Raw genomic sequence first — 20,170 nt, 5'->3', positions numbered from 1 at the left:
TTCACTCATCCTGTATAGTCAAACTGAAGCCACAATAATCACTCACACAGATATGCAGTTGCAACTGGAAAGTAAAATTGTTATTTCTACCAGGATTTTATCTGCTACCATAAATAAAACAACAGAGTGCACACTAGGCAATACTTTTTAATAGACAGATACTGTCCTGTTAGCGGGTGAGGTTCTTAAAAACCTAGAGATGCTGTAGTGATTGTGCTACAACATCCTAAGTGCAAAAAAAAAAAATAAAAAAACAGGAAACAACTAAACACAGCATCTATAGACTAAAAAAAGACAATAATAAAATGTTTTAAAAACATGTTCTTCTACTTCACTTTTTTACAGCAAGCAATACAAAGGACAATAGCACGAGGTACAGCACCAACCAGACCTCTCAGACATCTGTGATCCAGCTAAGCGTTGGAGGCTGGAAGATGCTTCTGTTTCAATTTGATGGAAAGAAGCCATCCATAAAAGTCCTGAGGGTGCAGTTTGATTGTAAAGTTAAGGTGACAACTGTCAGCCAAAAAAAGGGTGCTCATGCACCCTTTCCTATTCTTCTCATCAGGGCAGCACTTCAGCTGCCCCAAATCATTGCTATCCCTTTAAAGAGGAGTTAAATACCTGCAATGCTAACGTGGGAACACCTCAGGTACTAAGATGGGGGAGAAAGAGGAGTTAAGCCCTGCAGCTTTCGGTAGCAAGTGTCTTTTAGCTCATCGAGTCTAAACAGACTGAACTCCAAGAAACACCAGGCCACACTCCAAAATCTAGACTAGGGCTCTGACTTTTTATCCATCTCAATGCCCTGTTGCTTCTCCAGAGACATCAACATGTTCTAGCTCACTGTACGGTTACAGTCTCTGAAAGATGTAAGAGAGATGAGCCACTTTGTTATACATGAATTCATATTCTCATTTTTTTAGCACACATTATTCAGTTCCTCACTAATCAATGGCACCAGTTATTAAGCAGATTGCATTACTGGCTGAGGAACTAAGGTCGCAGGTTTCCTTTGGCTGTATTGATCAGTGCTTTCTTGGTTTGGTCTCCATTCTCTGTCTAGAAAGACAGAAAGCAGAAAAAAAACACACATCAAGACATGACTTTTATTAATTTTATCCTAGAAAAGAATATTATAGAACTAAACTGCTTGCAGAGGACACACATTGACTATGCTGTTTATCCCTTAGAACTAAAAATTTGCATGTGAAGGAAGCTCACTCAGGAGACTTAGTTCAACCCAAAAACCTTGCATGTTATTTGGGCTGCTAGAAGCCCTAGAGCATATTCCCAACTTCATGCAGAACAGCACGAAGGACGGCCATATCAGCTTTGAAAGGTCTAGTGTGTCTACAGCGAATAACAAGACCCCCTGAAGACAGGGCTGTTTAGATCCTCGAAGTAGAGCACGTGCATTAGGACAGCAGTGTCCTAATTACAGCAATGTGGTGCTACGGGAAAGCAGTAGCTAGCTCATATGGAGCAATGGTCTGAAAACTATTGTTTCTGGAGTTACCCTGTGTGCAGCACAGACATCTCTGAGAGAGGAGGAATCACCCTCTACAACAATTTCCATTTCAATCCCAGTGAAGCAACAACGCCCTGTTTCCTGCAGAGTTGGACCCTGTAGCCTTTGCTGCAGACTCATCACCAGCTATAACAAACCTTACCTTCTTTAACATTAAATTTTAAATCCTATTGCTTTCAAAATCCGTAGTACTGTGACACAGAAAATTTCATCCTCTCCCATGCCAAAGGTAATTAGAATCCTTTCTAATACCAGGTTGTCACATCCGCAAGAGCTGTAAAAAGCTGCAGCTCTGCAGAAAGCCACTCAGCGCTGAGACTGAAGACGTGGGAGGGGATAATTGAGACCCAGGTTCTCCTCCTTGGTGCTCAGTCCATGTAGGCACAAAGAAAGACAAAGCCTGCTACCTCCAAACCCTTACACTCCCCTTTATCTTCACACAGAAGTTAATACTTTCTGCCATCCCTTGGCTCTATGCAGCTAGAGCATCATAACTTCTCCAGCCAGGCTCCTAAGGGCTTTGTTTAGCGTCCTTTTGCTGGGGACTGTGCTCTTCAACCTCCCAACAGGAGCATGGCCCCAGGGCTGCCTTGGCCTGCTTACACTCACTGCTCACCTCTGGGTTAAAGCCACTGTATCTGCAGCCCTTTAAGTGCTGAGTGCCTGTACATGAGCAGACAGGCTTCACAGACTTTACTTTTACCTTGCAAAGAGAAGAGAGGCCAAAGCTCTTAGCACTTATTAATTCAAATATCACTTCAGATTCTTAGTTAAAAGCATTTTATCTAAAGGCAGGCATATTTTGCATAGTCTGTCTCAGGCTATCACTATTAGGGCACGGATACTGGAATAAATCATTATTTAAAGTGGAACGCACTAAGAGCAGAAGACAAGAAAATTGAGTAAGTGACACCAGAAAATCTGGGGATTTACCTGCCTAATTTTTATTTCTTCCTATTTGTGCCCAGACACTATTCAAAGTACTCAATAACGCAAGATACGAATGCATGGGAATCAGATAATGAACCTACAAACAGTACAATTATACCAACATTTGATGTTATGCATGTGAATAACCCTGGAATTCTGAGCACTTTGCTAACAAAACCTCCAAATGATGTCTTCAGTTTTCAACAGTTGGCACATAGTCTCTAATGAAGTAGAATGCTACTGGGAGAAAATGCTTGATGAGCATGCTAGGAAGTACCATTTAGACATACCTCTGTGTAGTTAAAAACATTTCTCCACCTATAGTTTTGCATCTGAGTTGTTCCTACTTCAGGAATAACTTTTTATCATTTCAAAACAAATTATTCAGGCAGTGGTCTCTGTAGAACTGTTCTATAAATTACTGCTTAAGCACCTCTGAAATACACAAATCTTGAGAAGCTCAAATACACACCCAGTGCGTGTGTAAAACTCCACCTCTCCTTATGCAATGGAAACGTTGCATGCTTTCTTGCTTTAAATGAAATTTCCTAGTTTCAAATGCATTGCCCTTGAGGGTATCGAGTAATGTGATAACATAATAAAAAGTTTCTGCTCTTACAATGAAGGCCAATATACAGTGGAACATTTCTTTTGTCTCACTTTCAGGATGATCAGAGCACTGAAGCGATAAGAGGGAAGCTAGTGCTTTTATGTGATGCAAAATCATCAAGCTGCATGTCCAGTCATTGCCTGGTGCTGCACTGCAGCTTCTGAAACAAATCCTTGTGTGTCCCCAATGACATTAGGAGAACTCAGGGCCTGCTTCTATTTTGAAATGACAAAAGCATTTTCCTTTTAAGGTTGAAAATATTCTTGATCACAATATGTAACATTACTGCTTTGAAAGAATCATTGTGATTAGTATTCATTTACTAAACACATATGTAGAAGCTAAATAAAGTGAGAGGGAAAAAAAAAAAAGTGTAAATAATATGCACAAAGCCCACTGCGAATGCAGATGGAATTTGTACGGTTCACCTGACGCTTGTCTGATTTAATGAAGACAGTAAATCGCACAGCACAGTAACTGCATTTCATGCTGCATACGCCACCGTGCAGCCACATCTACTGAGGACAGATAATCCCTTTCTTCCAGCTTTACAGTATTCTCTCTGATTGAATCACCACATGGCATAATGGAGGAGGGTCTCAAGGATATGGGAGAAAGTCTCTAAACTAAGGATATTATCAAAATGGTAAGAGGAAAATTAACAGAAAGCATTCTGATTTTCCTCTCCACACATAGGCGTTGAAGAATAGATGAATTCTTTGCCTGGTTGCCATGAAAACTAAGAGATAGAGCCTTACCTCAGAGGAAATGATGTTATGCTTACACGAATAAGAAATGAGAGAGGCATGGTCCTACCTCAGCAATACAAAGCCGAGTCAAAAGTGTCTTTCTGAAACCCAGGCATGTGTGGATTCTAATCAGCTCTGTTTATAATGTATGATCATAGTTAATTGTTCATTAATTCCACCATGTCATTTGTTCAGAGATTATACCCTCCACATAATGAGTGTTTTGGGGTACTCTCCAGCAGAGGAAATTAAAATAGATAATAGCTGTGATTTTAAATAGTCTTCTTAGCAATCTTAGGTTTGAATCCATTGACCTAAAATACTTTTTAGAAGGTTTCAAAACATCAAAAAAATTGTCCGTTCTCTTGAAAAAGAAAATGCTCTCATGCGAGTCAACATATCTACAGAATCTGCGTGCTTCTCTGAAAGCACTGGGCCTCACCCTGATGGCCACCTCTGTATGAAGCTTTCCCCCTGCAGGGCATGGAAGGTGGAGGGCTTTGAACTTCCAGTCCAAGATTTCAACCCCAGTTTAATTGGCAAGCCCAGACTGCAGGTACTTGCAAGCAGTGTTAATGCAGTTACAAACAATCCAACAGAGTTGCTAAAAGAGTGCGCACCATGAAATGCCTGTATTATTGATAAAGGAGATGTTCATGTTTCACTCCTGGATTTAGGAAAACACTAATTAATTAACCTCACTTTACAAGATGAGACACACTTGTACAATGTCACAAAGAACATGCTCATCTGAATAACACTGGTACTTGGCAATTTTAGTGCTTATTTGAGTCTCCATAATCACGGACGTGTCAAGAATGACAGCACATGCTTAAATGCCATCACTGTGGGTTTGTGTTTCATTTCACTTGCTGTCTTGGGGTAAGTTGATCCTTAATAGTTTTCACAAGACTGAATGTGGCTAAATAGTTGTGATGTATTCAGAAGGCTGTCACAAAGAGAGCAGTGTAAGTAATGAAATGGCTCACTCTGCTCACAGCAATGAAAAAAACTGGATAGAACACCAGATTATACATAAACTATTTTACAAATCCCTCGCTGAATATAAGTGACACACTGTAATCAGAATTTTAAAGTTTCTAAAATGTTTGTAAAGGAATTTCAAAACAATTTAAAATAAAATCATTTAAGATGCCAAATCAGAACTTTCAAGGGACTGAATTTTTTCATTTTCTAATTTAAAATCAGCTTTTCATTGTTTTTTTTTTTTTTTGCTTGTTTGTTTTCAATATATACTCTTCTTCCTATTGACTTAAATCATTTGCTGATCTTAAATAAAATTAGTGAGTTTAAGCATATTACACTCTGCTTTTCAAATTAAGAAACTGAAAAATGTTATCTGAAAAATCTTATCTGAATTAGTTGCTACGCTTTTGGCCAGCATGTTCCAAATTTGCATTGGTTTGTGGCATACAAATAACTGCCCAAAGGAGAATTTATATACTTATATGTTACATATTGGAATAACACCTATGTAATGTTAGCCAAATAACAAGTTAATTAGCTGCCTAATAAGCATGATTAAATCAATAATGCGAGTGCAATTCTCAGCTGTAACTTAGTGCTAGGTGCTTTTCCATGCCTTAAATCATGGATTTATCATTGTTCTCACCTTCAAGGTTTACTCACTATCAGTTCTTGACCATTGTTTACTGATACACAAATACTGGTAATGTTGGCTTAAAGCATGAAGAAAATATGAAGAAAATAATTTAATCTGACTCCCCAGTATTTTAATTCGCTATTCAAAATTAAAGATGTCATCTCCAGCCTGCAGGAGCTCACACCCAAGGTGGTTTGCACATAGCTAGAAGAACTGATAGCATTTTAGTATGGACCTTTTCCTCTACAAACTCACCATTTTCTGATGGCATAAGCACTACGGCCTCCATTCACATCACTTAAGACTAGACTCAGTTTTAAGTACACAGTGCTGCCTATGTACTCCGTGGAATTACAGAAAGCCTTAAGTTTCAAGTGCACGCTTAAGTACTTTCCTGGATTAGTGCCAGAATATTTAGCACTTTTGACTAACCAGACCCATGACAACAGAACCAAGGATATGCTGTCTGCTTAGTTATTTGTGAGCTTTGAGGAACAGCGGTGTACCTTCTTAGTATGATTTTCTGGCTGAAAGCGGAAGTAAAAGTTAAATAAAGCTTTCAAAAGCAGGAGCTGCACTTAGTTTTGCTTTTCTGTGAGTTCAATACATAAAGCTGATTAGCCTATCAAGTTGCAAAATTTTTTGTTTTCTGAAAACTAGAATCTGTGGCCAGCACTTAGCATCACTTTTCCTTATGAATTTTAATTGCAATATCCAATGCATATTTTGAAACTAGAGGTTTTCAAAATCAAAGCAAATTGAAGCTTTCCTTGATTAAAGGCAAAGGAACTTAGCTCTTTGGGGGGAAATATATTTAAATTCTCTCTTTCTGATGAGATAGGTTGGGTTCCCTTCATTTTGCAGTCTGTACTACGAGGTGTTCAATGCACTCCTACTGCATTTGGCAGCATCAGGAAAGGCAGCATACGACAACGACACTTTTTAGAAGTCATTCCGAGTACACTGTGGCTGGACATAAAAGACATGCAGCTTCTTTTTAAGCCCAATCTTAATGTTTACAATACTTCAGAATGGAAGAAAAGTGTTCTCTAAATACACAGGAAGTATGCTAACAACAGCAAGGCTGAAGGACAAGAGCTTTCCTCCACTGGCTTCCCTGTGCTGGGTTACCACACAATGCCAGTGCAGCCATCAACTGAGTCCCCCCCAAAATGTAACTGCACTTCCTTATTATGGAAGAAAAACTGGCATCATGCACTATCGCTGCTCTGGTACTAAACACCCTGCAGTTCTGCCCCTTGCAGAAAGCACCCACTGTCATTGGCAGGCTTGTTCATGCGCTCCCTGAGTTACCTCTGACCTTGACCTCTCCTGCAACCACCGTTCCTCTGATCAGCCATAAACGTCTCTCCATCAAACAGCAGGATGTATTCAAAATAAGGTTGTTACACATTAGACCTAACTTGTACTGCTAGAAAATCCTCCCTAAAGCTATGTAGCTGAAATCTGCAACTGCCAAACGTAAGAACTGCAGACAAATCACATTCAGTGCATCACAGTAACTGGCTGCCCATGAAATAAAACTGATTCCAGGCAGTACTCATATTAATAAGACTTCACATGTGCCATTTACGTTTGCATGAACAAAGCTATCCAAGAGAAAAAGGACTGAATATTCATCTGAACAAGAAATGCATAAAATAACTGACATTAACAGAATCAACTGCCACTAGTTAACATACATATTTCTGGAAAAAAATATATATTTTTTTTGAATAAATGTGACAAATTTGATCCCACTGGAAGACACAAAAAGCTAAGATAGTTTTTTCTGCTGCTAGCTTCAAAAGTTTTATCGCCCCCAACCCTCATTTTTTTTTCCCCCTATTTGTATATTTCCTCAATATTTCCTTAAGATATTGTCTAGCTTTAATATGAAGATAACCCATGACTTTATTTTCCTTTTAGGATATCACCTTTGCTCCTTTTTCAGAAACTGTTTTCTAGGAAGCAGGCAGTCACAGAGAGCAGAGCATCTTGTTAAAACTAGGACAGAGATTCTAACTTGTCAAGAAAATGTGAGAAAATTTTACTGCAAAGCAAAGAAGAGCAGAGTGAATATGAATTTCATTTTCTCCCCTAAGCTTTAAGGGTTAAAAATTATTTTGCTTAGCAGCCTGCTATTTTAGAGAACAATTGCCACTTTGTAGGTGTAAGTGAAATGCTCAATTTTGTATCAGAAGTATCTTAAAACTGACAAGCCCTGATTAATTTGTGGTTACCTCTCTGTAAGCAGACCTTGACAAAGCAATAAGTTGTGTATCTGTGGTGTAAGTTCACATAACCAGGCAATGGATAAAATATCTCATATTCAAGGACTTAATCAGATGCAATCTCCTGGATGTCCCTCAACCAATTAAATTTCTCACCCTGCTATATAAAGCTAGCGGATTTTATCATTTATCTCATTCCATGCTTGAATTTCTGCCCCTAACAAGCCAGCATCTCTGCTTAGGGAAGCGGGGTTCACAAGGACAACTGCAATCCCACAGCAGCAGTGAAATCAGAGCTCAGCGGTCCTGCAGGCAGCACTGTGCTTGCCTGTAATGCCACTGTTGCTCGCAAGGAGGAAAGCCATCCCTTAGCCACCTTTACTGGCCACGTATCACACCTTCAGTGCTCACAGAGCCCATCTACACCATCCCACAAGGAGCTGCAGGCCCTCCTAAATTCAGCAGGGTTTGCAGTCCATACCCCCACAGAGATGGAACAGACGAATGTTTTATTGCAGCCAGGGTTTTATCTACCCACCTCACTTAGGCAAGATGTCACAAGTGAATAAGAAGCAACTTGTACCAAGGGTTTCAGCTCCCAGCAGCTCCTTACAACCCTACAAAAATAAACTGGGCCAGCTGTCCCAACCACTCCTGCATAACTTCCCTTTTCCCAACATCAAGGCCCTTTCTAATGCTTCAAATTCCTTCATTCTCATCTTCCTTCAAACCGATTTAGAAGTGTCACCAGTTTTGTTCATTTGCATTTGGTAGTAAACAAGGAGAAATGTGCAGCTTTGCTTTTGGGAACAACGGGCTACAGTTCTGAACATCTCCCCTGCGGATCTTGTTTGGTCACAGCGTCTCTTGGCTTCCCGACCCAAGGCAGATTGTGCATGTGGCCTTTCAAGCTGAATTTATTGCTTATGCTCAGTGGTTCTTCTAATTGGACCTATGACTTGACCACAATTCAACGAGTTTAGCTCCAAGCGTAACAGGCACATAGGTCAACAAAAAGATACAAGCAGTAGAAACTACAGTACATTTAATCATTTCAGATTCAATTCATGCATTTTAATACCAGAATTTTGATGATTATTCCGTATATCAGGTGTGTTAAATGGAAACAATTTGGAAAGCTTTACAAAATCTCTGCAAATAATGTGTTTAATGTGTTTCGCATGAAACTTAGGCAGTACGATCAGTGGAACTAAAGCAGCCTTTCAGCCAATGTCTTGGGATACTATACCACACATGCTTCTGCTCCACCAAAAGCTTTTTAAAAAGCACACATTTCTTTAAAAACAAACAAACAAACAAACAAACAACCGCAACATTCCTCCTCCAGAAGTATGTCAAGGCACCAGCCAGCAAAGATGTCCCTGGGTGGACACAATCAAGAGGTCAAGAGGTCACACACCAGGGCAACACAGAACAGCTTTTAGGTCATTAAAAAGTATAAACCGTGCATGGGCCTGACTGAGGTATGCAAAATGCAACAGGAAAAGAAAAATAGTTCGTGTTTGTTATCTGAAAACAGATCCTTAAAATGCAGAAGTAGAAAAATACGGAATTATTTTAGAGTTGAAAACCAGAAATTAAATACTTTGCTTAAGAACAAACCAGTGGAAGAGTCAATGGGAGAAGCCCCTGCCCTTTTTTGTTTCTTCAACAACTTGGAAGTTTGCATACTTTATCTTTTATGTGGGTAGTGTGTGCTGAGTGTGCAAAACATTTACTAAGCTCTTTTTAGAACGTTACCAGACATTCTGATATTACAAAAAAGGTAGACAGGAAAACATAAGATAGGCACATCAAACAAAATACAATTTCCCATAAAAGTTAAAAAGCGTTCACTGTTCCTCAGGCTGCCCTACTTAGGAACTTTGATTGTACACCCACTGTCATAAGATGCTTTCCTCTCAACATCTTTTTAATCTTTTCAGACTGGTAGAAAAACAGCAGTCTTTAGTTATCAGAATTTTGATGTTTAACAGCTTCAAAGTGCTGGTGGTTTCAGATTAAATCAAGTGGCATGAAAAACTAGGACTGCAGGTATACAGCGCCTTCACTGATTCTCCTTGAAGATGTTTTCTTTGCTTAGATGGTAAAAATGTAATAAAGGAAACCTTTCCCACCCTCTTCTCAGCATTATTTCACAGTGGGATGTTTTAACTTTTCAGAGTCTTGTATAAGAAAAACGAAACTGTTCACAGCCACCCTCCAGAATGTAAAGTCTGCTACTGCCTGCCAAAAAAGCCTCTTTTGAGAGGCTTCCTCAGCAGTACAGGAAAATGCTGCATTTCCTCACACAGACTGAGGCCTCCCCCCCACCCTTTTTTTTTTTTTTTTTTTTTTAAACTTGCTGCATCATGAGGGGTTTGGTATATGCATCTCTTCTCTTGGGGGATCTCTACCCTCAGGCATGAAGAGCACTGCAGGCTTATTCACCTGTGCTTCACTATCCAGTCAGCTATCTGTATCTGAGTAATATCTGCATGAATTTTACTGCAGCCTGGGCATGAAAACACATGAGCTTCAGCACCAGAGATGATTGCTGGACTCATACAAATCCCAAATGGGCAGGTTAGAGACTCAGATCACCCAGATGCTGATACCTGCTCACAGGCCAATGGTAAATATAGCTGACGAGATGGCTGTAAATGCTAAACATTAAGCTAGTGATTAATGAATGGGAAATGATTGCAATTTCAGAGATACCATGGTAGCGTCCAGAAGGAGCGATGCAGTTAGAGGAAAATGTTGTGTGGTAGAAAGTAAAATTATTCAGCCCATGAAAGAATCTCGCCCAGAGCTATGAATGCTTACATTTATAAGATAAACTTTTAAGTCATTTTTTCAGGGTTGCAATCATACATACCACAGCTAGAGTCAGTGGCTCAATTTTTCGTTCACCTTCCATTGCTATAATGCCCTATAAACTTGTGCTGGGAAGCAGTGGGAATAAACGTTCAGTGGACATATTGCACAGCTTTGCTTTTCTGCAGGTTGCAAGAACACACGGGTAGCCATCTCCAGATGGGTAAGCTTGAGTGCAATATACAGGACACGTCACTGGGAAGGACAACTGCCCAGCTAGATGGGATGGCCTTGCTTAGCTGAAGAAAGTCAATGACAAAGTTACTCCAGGTCATGAAATTTAAGAGTAATCCCTCAGAAAATGAACTGATGTGGGGGACAAAGTGAATTCCACTACTGTATCTTCTACCAACACTAAAAAGGGCAGCTAAAAGTACAACTTATAGGGTACAGACAGGATAGCATAACTGATTGCTCATTTCAATACTGCCTTTAAGAAAAATCTCTAGAACACGCACATCATCATGCTCTAATTGGAAGGCAGGTACTAGGAGTTGCAGTTGTGAACTCCAAGTATGATGTAAAAATTTCTGGTGATGCTCTAATTTGAAAAATTTCAGGAAAGTGGCAGATGCTTGAAAACTATTGTTTAACTTCTTGATCTATTTCATGATTTGTTTATTGAATCTATATTTTCATTTAAAGCAGAAACCGAAACCCATTATAAATTACATTCATGGAGAAACAAATGACACCACACTGTGCATTTTTGAAAACACTGCTAACATCTTTGTGGAAAGCTTCTCCCCCAGGACCCAGTCTAGCCAACAGCTCAGGCAATAGGATGAGTCTGGCATCCCAGGAGCTGCTGCACAGGAGCAAAAGGAACAAGCTTCGAAAGTGAAACCACCTGCAGCACCATGCATCCTCTCCCAGCCTAAGTGCTGCTTAACACAGACACAGGCTCACTGTAGGCAACAGGGAAAGTTTGGAGATGCCCAGCTCGAGGCTACGGATGGACTGGTGCAAAGGCACACAGATGGGGAGTCACAACCGAATCCCTGACTGCCACTTGCCCCATGTAAATGCAAATCCATTCACATAGTGGTTGCATTACATACGTGTTTTGCTCAGAGCACAAAGCTGCCATGTAAAGAGCTGTTTACAAGAGCACCATCCTCAGCCTGGCAGAACACTACCACATTAACGGAGACTAAGTACTTGTAACAAAGTACTTGTTACACCCTATGGTTATTCCTCAGTACTGGTGAAGTATGAGAGTACTTGAATTCAGATTGGTTACTAGTTGTTGTAGCCTATCACAGTTCAAAGATTTGCATAATCATTATGCTTACTTTTAAATACAATAATACAACAACTACTTCAGCAGCTACTGGAAATCCTTTTGCTGCACTCAAAATCCAGCAGTTTCCCTCCCAACTCTTATTCCAGCAGAGCTGGGATACTTAAAATCATTTTTCAAAAGACAGAGGACACAGGGATAAAGATAGGACTGCAGCTCAGAGCTACAAGTTTTCACAGGAGGAAAAAAAGAAAGGGATAGACTTTCCTGCCTTCAAAAATAAAAGTAATGATATACTATAGCCTCATCCTGCCTATGTATATGCATTTAAAGGGGTATTACAAATGGGTGTGGAACACATGAACATAATTAATGCTTACATAGCGCCCAGTGATTTATCCCTCAATAAGCACCAGAACTGACAGCTATTCAGGAACTTGCTCCGAGTCTACAAACCACAATTTTCTCCAAGCCATCACTGAATGTTCTGCAGAAAGGTGAAAAATTAGAGGCGCTCTCCTTGATTTCTACTGACAGTGGATCAGGTATCAACATGACATACCCATCCCCTCCCTCGCAAGGGAGGCAAGTAGCAAGACCACAGTCTTTCTGGTACTGTGCAAAGGACTGCTTCCATGGGTGAAACATCAGGCACGTCAGGAGCCTTCCTGTCTCCGGTTAGAGAAGGGGTCACCAGACACAGCATATTTAACACTACCGACAGATTTTGCTGAGCCCCCACTAGGCACTACGATAAATAGCATGCTGCACTCACAAAATAAATGCTGACATTGTGTCTGTACCATTTGCCATGACTGGGTAGCAAATACCTGGTTAAGGTACAGAACTTCATTTCCTTCTTGTGCTCATGAACACAATCGATGTGTTAACAGATGCCTAGGATACCACCAACTTTAATAAGAAGTAATAAATTCTATAGTCCTCTTAATTCCAATTGGAAAAATAGGGAGTAGGCTATATTCTGCCTAGAACGGGAGATCAGCATTTATACAATAAAAAGCACAGCATAATTGAATCCCTTGTTCCTTGTTGTTTTCTCTCTAATGATGTTTTCCAAGGAAAGATTAGAAAGGTATTAAAATGAACAACAAGCATTTAAAATTGATACATAAACTGCTATAGTACAACATCTTAGACCCTTCACCTGCCCAGTAAACTGAAATTCAAAACTGTTAACAAAACAATTATTATTAACAGAATGTAACAGCTTAACATACAGTTGGATAAACTATATTTCAATTCATTCAACTAAACCAAAGAAAATTTTCTAAGATTTTGCTGAGATGAAGGAGATGAAGCAATATGTGTCCTGTATCTTCCTGTGACAACAAAGGCAGTATCAAGTTTTATTTCTGGTACAGAACACAAAGGTGTTAAACTACTCGGGAACATCTCAGAGCACTAACAACCTCACTTGGGATGAACTCACTACTGAAGTCATACCTTTGTAAATAATGGGAAACATCAGCTTATTTTTTTTTTTCAAATAAACACATTTCAGAGCAATTTTCTTTTTCAATTAGCAAAACAAGCCTCTTCTTTCACTCTAGTTCTCCTGCCCACATTAGTCTTACTTGAATAAATACTAAAAAAGCATTCTGTTGTATTTGTCTTTCCAGACTCCATACAGTGATTTCCATCTCTCCAAAAATAAAACCAAGAGCTAACCCCTTCTATGTTACCTCTTCTTGGTTAGCTTTAACTAACCAACAGGCCAGCCAACGAAGCTGAGCTCACAAAAACACCCCACTCAGGCAGCAGACATATTAGAACAGTTTTTAAGCATGTTATATGATCCCAAACATGCACCACAGATGCCAGTGCCTGATTTACAGGATTCCCGAATGCCTATAGCTCACAGCTGAAGCTGCAGGGCTGGAGGATACTCCTACATTTGAAAATGAGGGCATTGCTGTAAATTGTCTCACTTACACACACTGAATTATCCTCTGAAGGCACCTAGCTTTTTCCATTAAATATAAAGGGCTACAGCCTATGTTAGGTAACTGAAGGCAGGAACAACGTGGGGCAGCTGTATTATCCAAATCTAGCTCACTAGCTAAAAGGGCCCCCACATATCCCATTCTAGCTGGGGGGGGCATTACCTCGTAGAGTTGCTAAGAGGTTTCCAACTCCACAGGGCCAGCCAAAATCTTTGGGCCTGGTTCCATCCCCTTAGCAGAGCAGTCCTGTGCTAGCACCACAGCTGTCCCCATTACCACTCTGCCAGTGGTCCCAACAGTTGTATGACTGACTGAACAGCAGCGCCTTGTCTTCCAACTCCCATCCAAGTCAGCACAGGAAAGCATTAGGCTTTGCAAATGAATTAAGTCAGGGGGAAGGCAGGAGGGGAAGTTAAATTCAACTCAAACTTGTTTCTTCTCCGTTTCTTGCCTCTACCCACACCACACCTCAATAACGCAGACCTTAGCCAAGTCAGACTAGGGCTAACTGAGTCTAACACCCAGTTTTAGCAGGTGTTCAGTTACACTAGTCACAAATGTTTTGACTCACAGTCAATATTTACTGAATAGGCAAGGAGTTGTATCAAAGTACCTGGGACTCATCCCAAAGACACAGTTCAGGCAACTTTAGAGCACAACATTTAGCAGGGCTTTGACTTTTGGAACAGTGCTGAATATTCATAATCACAAGATTTATTTTATTTTTTTAGCCATTGTTCACCAAATAACCTTTTCCAACTTCTTCAAAAGCATCCATTTTCCCTAGAAGATACACTTCCCCCTGCCCCTCCTCCTCTCAGTCCCAGCCTAGGTGGAAAAGACAGAAGAATAAAAGACTCCATTAGTACCATCCAGGTAGCTGAAACAGTATTAATTTACACTCAGAGAGTCCAGCTCTAAATCTAGTCATTTAACAATCTTCCTATAATGGCAAGATCACCTATTGTTAAGTCCTATGTCCTCCCCTTCTCCTCCCACCATGAGCTGATAACATTAATTAAGTATAATGTGGTTTATAACCCAAACTGATATTTCCATAATAACTAATAGCCATCCATGGCAGTTGCCCAACCCTGGGACATCAAGGAGGCAGAGAAAGAGGTGAGAACATTCTAAAACCTGCCTCAATTAAATGTAATTTCCTGACAGCACAAAACATTTTCTGGGTTTATAAACAAGAAAGTAACACTGCACAATGCCCACTTCAAATGATGCTGTAGTGCTACCCACACAATACAATGCAATCTTTTCATTATTTGGGGGGTCATCTTCAAAGAAAGAATTGTTTTTATCAGCTGAATAGAAACACTTTCACCACCAGAACTCCAGGTGCTAAGAACTCACTGCTGCTAGTAGATACCACATCCAGCAGTGACCCTAAATATCTACCAAAATGTCCTGCAATTTTTTAGTATTTGCCTCTGACAGGGAGCATCATGTCCAAAACCAACGACATGAACCAAGTTTTCCTAGCACGTCAGCAAGATCCATCTACTTCAACCATTTTTCCTTCATGTCCTAATCTACATCCTACATCCTCTTCTTTGTGACATCATGCTCCCAGGTGTGTTTGCACAATACCTTCAGGGTTTGTGCCTTAACACAAATGAGTTAAGACACAATCATTTGTGCCCTACGTGTTTAGATTTGCTACTATCAAGTTCAACTGTTCAGAAACCACGAAGTAAATCTCACTGTTGCACAAATTCGTTTGAAAATCGTGAGATTAAAAATTTAAAAATACATAGTGATTTGGATTTGCTTTCTGAGCTTAAAGCTTTAAAGCTCACCCTCTTAGCTTTACCTGGTAACTAATAGGCTTCAATGTACATGAACACCGCACCAATTCTATACCAACTGCTTTTTAAGGTCACAGAGCAGCCCCTTGTGCTGCAGCCCACCTGGGTCCCACTGCCCAGGGGTGCTCCCGGCCCTGCTCACCTGAGCAGCCCCAGCAGGCCCTGGCAGTGAGGAGCAGCCCAGCCCAGGAGGTAGGCGAGCTCCTCTGTGCCCCTCCAGCAGCCGCACAGCTACGGGTCCATTGCTGCTGACACAGCATTTAAATTTACCCAGTAGGATAGTCCTGAGCAATTTTTCCAGCACACCTGGAAGTTGTAACACCTTCAGACATCACGAGTCTCGAGATGAAATAGCCAAGACTTTAAACATTAGCATCTATTGCTCTCCCTGCTTCCCACAGGTTTGCAGAAGCAGTGGATGTGACAGCAGCAGCCTTCAACATCTCAGAGACGGCAGCACCTTGCATCATGATTGTGCTATTCTGTGTCCCCAAAGAACATGCTAGTTCCTGAACACTACAGGCAAATGGAAACCACTTCAGTCTTACTGAATATTGCATAAAACATAAATCATTGAGTATGTGCCAAGTCCTACCCTTCTCTTCTATTATGTACAGAAAAAAAAACCACCTATTTTCTATTTTAAGAATGGCACTAAGCAACTTCCTTCCAGACATTACTACAGGATAAACAATTTTTACTTTTCACAAACCGAACTATGAGGAATCAAGCAAACCATATCAATCGCTTATTATTAAAGGTGTCTTGGCTTGTTCTGAGGTATCATTTAAGGCAGTCCGTCCTTGGATATACTCAAAGTACTTGCAGTGTAGGACACTGCACAACCACCCAGAAGCAGGATTGCTTGAAGCCGTAAAATATAAAATTGAACACAATAAATTGGAAACTGTATGATGCAGATCCTTCGGTGTACTTGCTGCATTTCTTGGTCCCATCTTTCTCTTGTACGAAATTAACTATTTAAACTCTGAATCTTTAGAAATGTCTTGAATTCCAGCAAACACACACTGTGGTGGGCCCTCAGTGCACAGAAACACTGTGTTTCTACAGAGGAAGTGCAGCAATTTGGAAAATCTCAGCCTGAAATAAAGTGGGATTGCATATAATACAGGGTTTTGTTCTGCGTATTTTTAAGAAGGTCATTTCTTTCATACAAGTATTGAAGGAAGCCTTAACAGAAACATTATTACACTCTAAGTTGCTTAACCAGTCAAAACCTGTGAAATATTAACCTCAGACTGCAATGCTAAAACTACTCAGGGACACAAATCAGCATGACCATTGCTAGCATCATCCAGCCTAGGACACTGCGTGCTCCCATCAGCCTTACTTTCTAACCATTGGTTGCCTCGGTCACCTTACTGAATAAACCATCCAGAAATGTTAGCACTAATTGCTGCTACCCATGTGCCTGGAAGACCCTAAAGCTCTGTATGCTGCTTAGGCAAAGGGTTAGCTTTGTGCAGTATCATGTGATCAACAACAAAAAAAAAAAAGAGTACTGCTTGCTTGTGGGTGGTGCAGAGGAACAAGAAGTGACTCACAACTCATAGTGGAAAAATTGGGGGGAAAATGTTTTAAATAGTCAGGAAAGTACAAAATGACAAACCACAATTACTGGACTTCCTACGCCCCACATACCAGTTGGCAATCCGTATTTTTGCTGTAGGTATATATACTGATGCCCAAACATATAAACGTTAAAGTTGCTGGGTTTTGCTCCATTCTCCTAGTAGCCTCTATCCACCCTGAATCTGTCAAGTCCTAAGGAAATCCAGAAAAAATTGGAACAAGCTACCAAATTCCAGCATGACACAAAGGAAAAAAAAAAATGAAAGTCTTTGATGGAGTGAAAACTCTATTTTATCTCACTCTTAAGATGCAGAAGTAAAATACTGAAAAAATCCAGGCATTTCAGATTAATAGGTTGATATTTATCCATGTGCCACTCTGGTTGCTAAGAGATTTCCATTTTACAGCACTATGTTGTATAAACAATAAAGCATTTTCATCCACAAAGCAATTGTCTCACCTCACTGAATCAAGTGCCTCTCACTGCCACATCCCTTCTACATTGCTCTAATTACAAACTGTGCCAAAGCACCCTCACACAAAGACAGTGTATGTATACTGGCAGGCATACTATTGTTAAACTTAAGCACATTAAGTACAACGTGGGCTTCCTACACCACAAGCAGAGGTAACAAACTATACATTGTAACTCACAAGCATAGGTAAATAAACATGGGTTGACAACCAGCTCCTAAAATGCACAACTGCTGTGGTCCTTTTCAGCTGAGGTGGGAAAACCCACCCCGGCAGCTACATTACAGACCTGCACAGAACCTTAACAGCAGAGAAAAAAAAAACATTACCAATTCGGGCCAGTTTCAAACAGCAGTGCCCCAAGACAGAATCTTATTTTTCACACTTCCATTTATATTGGAAGATGATTCAGAAGATCTTCACATATACGTTCACCCAGAAAAAATATGTACAGCTAACTTGCTGCAGTACATTCACTGCAGCCATCTAAACGGTCTCCTGATGTGTTCGCTAGAACAGAAGGCAGTGGGTTTCTTAGTGCTTTTCATTATGTATAGCACTGCCACCACAGAGAAATAAGAGAAAAGGACAAGGAAATGCTGACTCTCACCCAACCAAAAGATGCACATATGTTAGAGGAAATCTACATGTCATTTAGGAAGCACATGCACCGCTTCTCTGAGCATATGAAGATTATCCAATCCCCCTTAGGGGGATTTCACAAAGGCACACACAGAAATACTACATGCCCAGGTTTCTGTTAAGACCACAGGCTTCTTGATATTTTCTTGAAAAATTGCCATGAAACACAACCAAAAATCATGGCAGGGCCTTATTTCGGTGGAGCAGGGTATAAGGTGTCATTTTTAAGGACATCCACAGAGCAGTCAAAGTGGCTGTCCTCATTATCTGTCATTATACCACAAACTGTAACTATTTTGCCTGATATCTTGGAGAAAAATAGTCAGGCTTGAATCCCACAGTAGCTCCTTAACTGAACAATGAGCAATGCAGTGCCTGCTGAATTTTTCAGGTCCTAGTATGCTGAAGGATTTTCTGCATCTAAGACAAATCTACAGAAGAAGAAGAAAAAAAGAAAAAAAAAAGAAAAAAAAAAAAAACAGGCTCTGAGATCTGTCACCTATTTCCCTAACAATAGGAAGTTGCTAATAACAGATTGTTGTGGCTGAATTCTGTAACAGTTCGCTCTTAAGACAAAAATAGAAACAATGAGACACCTTATTTCTGTAACATTATCCCAAAAATGGATGTTTCAGAAGCCAAGCATGTGACAGTCCCAACACAAAGAAAAAAAATCTTCCTCCACACACATTCCCCTTAAGTACATGTATGTAAGGATTAACTATTATTCTGTTAAACCCACAAGAAAGCTCAGCATTTTACCTCACATCACAGTTAGAAACTACTTTCAACTCACAGACAGTTTGCATATCAAGGTAACACAAGTGATTTATCTGTGAAATGAACACACACCTTCTGCATCATCACTGCAATCAACTAATATCCCATTAAGCATTCAATTGTTTTACAAACCCCCCAGTTGTAGTTATCAATGCTGTTTTTATAATGTTAACAAATTACTCTGACAGCTACCACGTTACATGCAAGAACGAGCTTTGATAGTTCAAATGCAAGGTAAGAAAATTGAAACAAAAGAAACCCTGTCACAATTTGGCACAGATCTAGATACCTTTTTCTTCCGATCCCGGGATCTTTTCCTGTGTTTTCTTTTTTTCTCAGTTTCTTCATCAGCATTAATTTCTAAATCCCTGTTTTTCTTTAACTGTGATGCTGCGTGAGCCATAATGCATTAGAAATCCTTTACAACAATGCTCCCTTGTAAAAGGTGATTTCCTCAGGCACCTTTAACCAGCCCTTACAGCAAATGTTCCAATGACTGGAAGGAAATCTGTGACCAGAGCCAGGAACACATTCAGGATTCAGAGATCTCACAGAAGCTTGCAGTCACTACAAAAATACATAGTTGCAGATTTCTTCCTGTACCTTTCTGTACCTGAACCTTTATAAAACACTGCAGCCATCGTAATGCATTTAACGTAATGAAAAAGACAGCTGGGACAGAGAAAGCTGTATTATGGCTGTATCCCCTGCCACCAGCTGGAAGTGTCTAAGTGACTCCACTGAAGGGGGAATGCTGAAAAGCAGGGCTTTCTATTAAAAAAAATTCCAGAACAATAACATATGCTGTGCTGCATTTTCTTCACTAATCCTGAAGCCCATTTTAAAAACCCATGAAAAAAAAATAGCGTTAATGATTTACATTTCTCAGCCAGTTTTGTGTGGAAAGTCATTTAACCTATAATGAAATGGAGCAGCTCCTACTTTAGGTTAACTGCTGATGGTGACAAAAAAAATAAAATAAAAATTTCTTTTTACCATGGAGACCCTGACTGCATTATGTAGAAAACAATGCATGCATTGCCATATCTTAACAGTGTGTCCTTTATACCCATTTTTCAATTCCAATACATTTGGT

General features: G+C 40.1%; 1 protein-coding gene across 17 annotated transcripts in view; it reads right to left on the bottom strand.

Moving 5' to 3' along the window:
• Nucleotides 1-20,170, bottom strand: part of ANK3 (ankyrin 3) — a 357,107-nt gene that overhangs the window by 183,469 nt on the left and 153,468 nt on the right. For 3 of the 17 annotated variants that reach the window (XM_035329365.1, XM_035329368.1, XM_035329371.1), the window contains exon 1: nucleotides 19,364-19,985. The exons of 1 other annotated variant lie outside the window; for it this stretch is intronic. In XM_035329365.1, the coding sequence (XP_035185256.1) occupies nucleotides 19,364-19,477 (114 nt within the window). In that variant the 5' untranslated portion in view covers nucleotides 19,478-19,985. Of the gene's footprint in view, nucleotides 1-19,363; nucleotides 19,989-20,170 lie in introns of those variants that run through there. 13 more of the 17 variants (XM_035329375.1, XM_035329374.1, XM_035329376.1 and 10 more) reach the window with 8 other exon arrangements.

Source organism: Oxyura jamaicensis, chromosome 6 (assembly GCF_011077185.1).
Source record: "Oxyura jamaicensis isolate SHBP4307 breed ruddy duck chromosome 6, BPBGC_Ojam_1.0, whole genome shotgun sequence".
Lineage (NCBI taxonomy): Eukaryota > Metazoa > Chordata > Aves > Anseriformes > Anatidae > Oxyura > Oxyura jamaicensis.
Note: the sequence above shows the minus strand (reverse complement) of the source record. Positions and strands in the feature narration are given on the sequence as shown.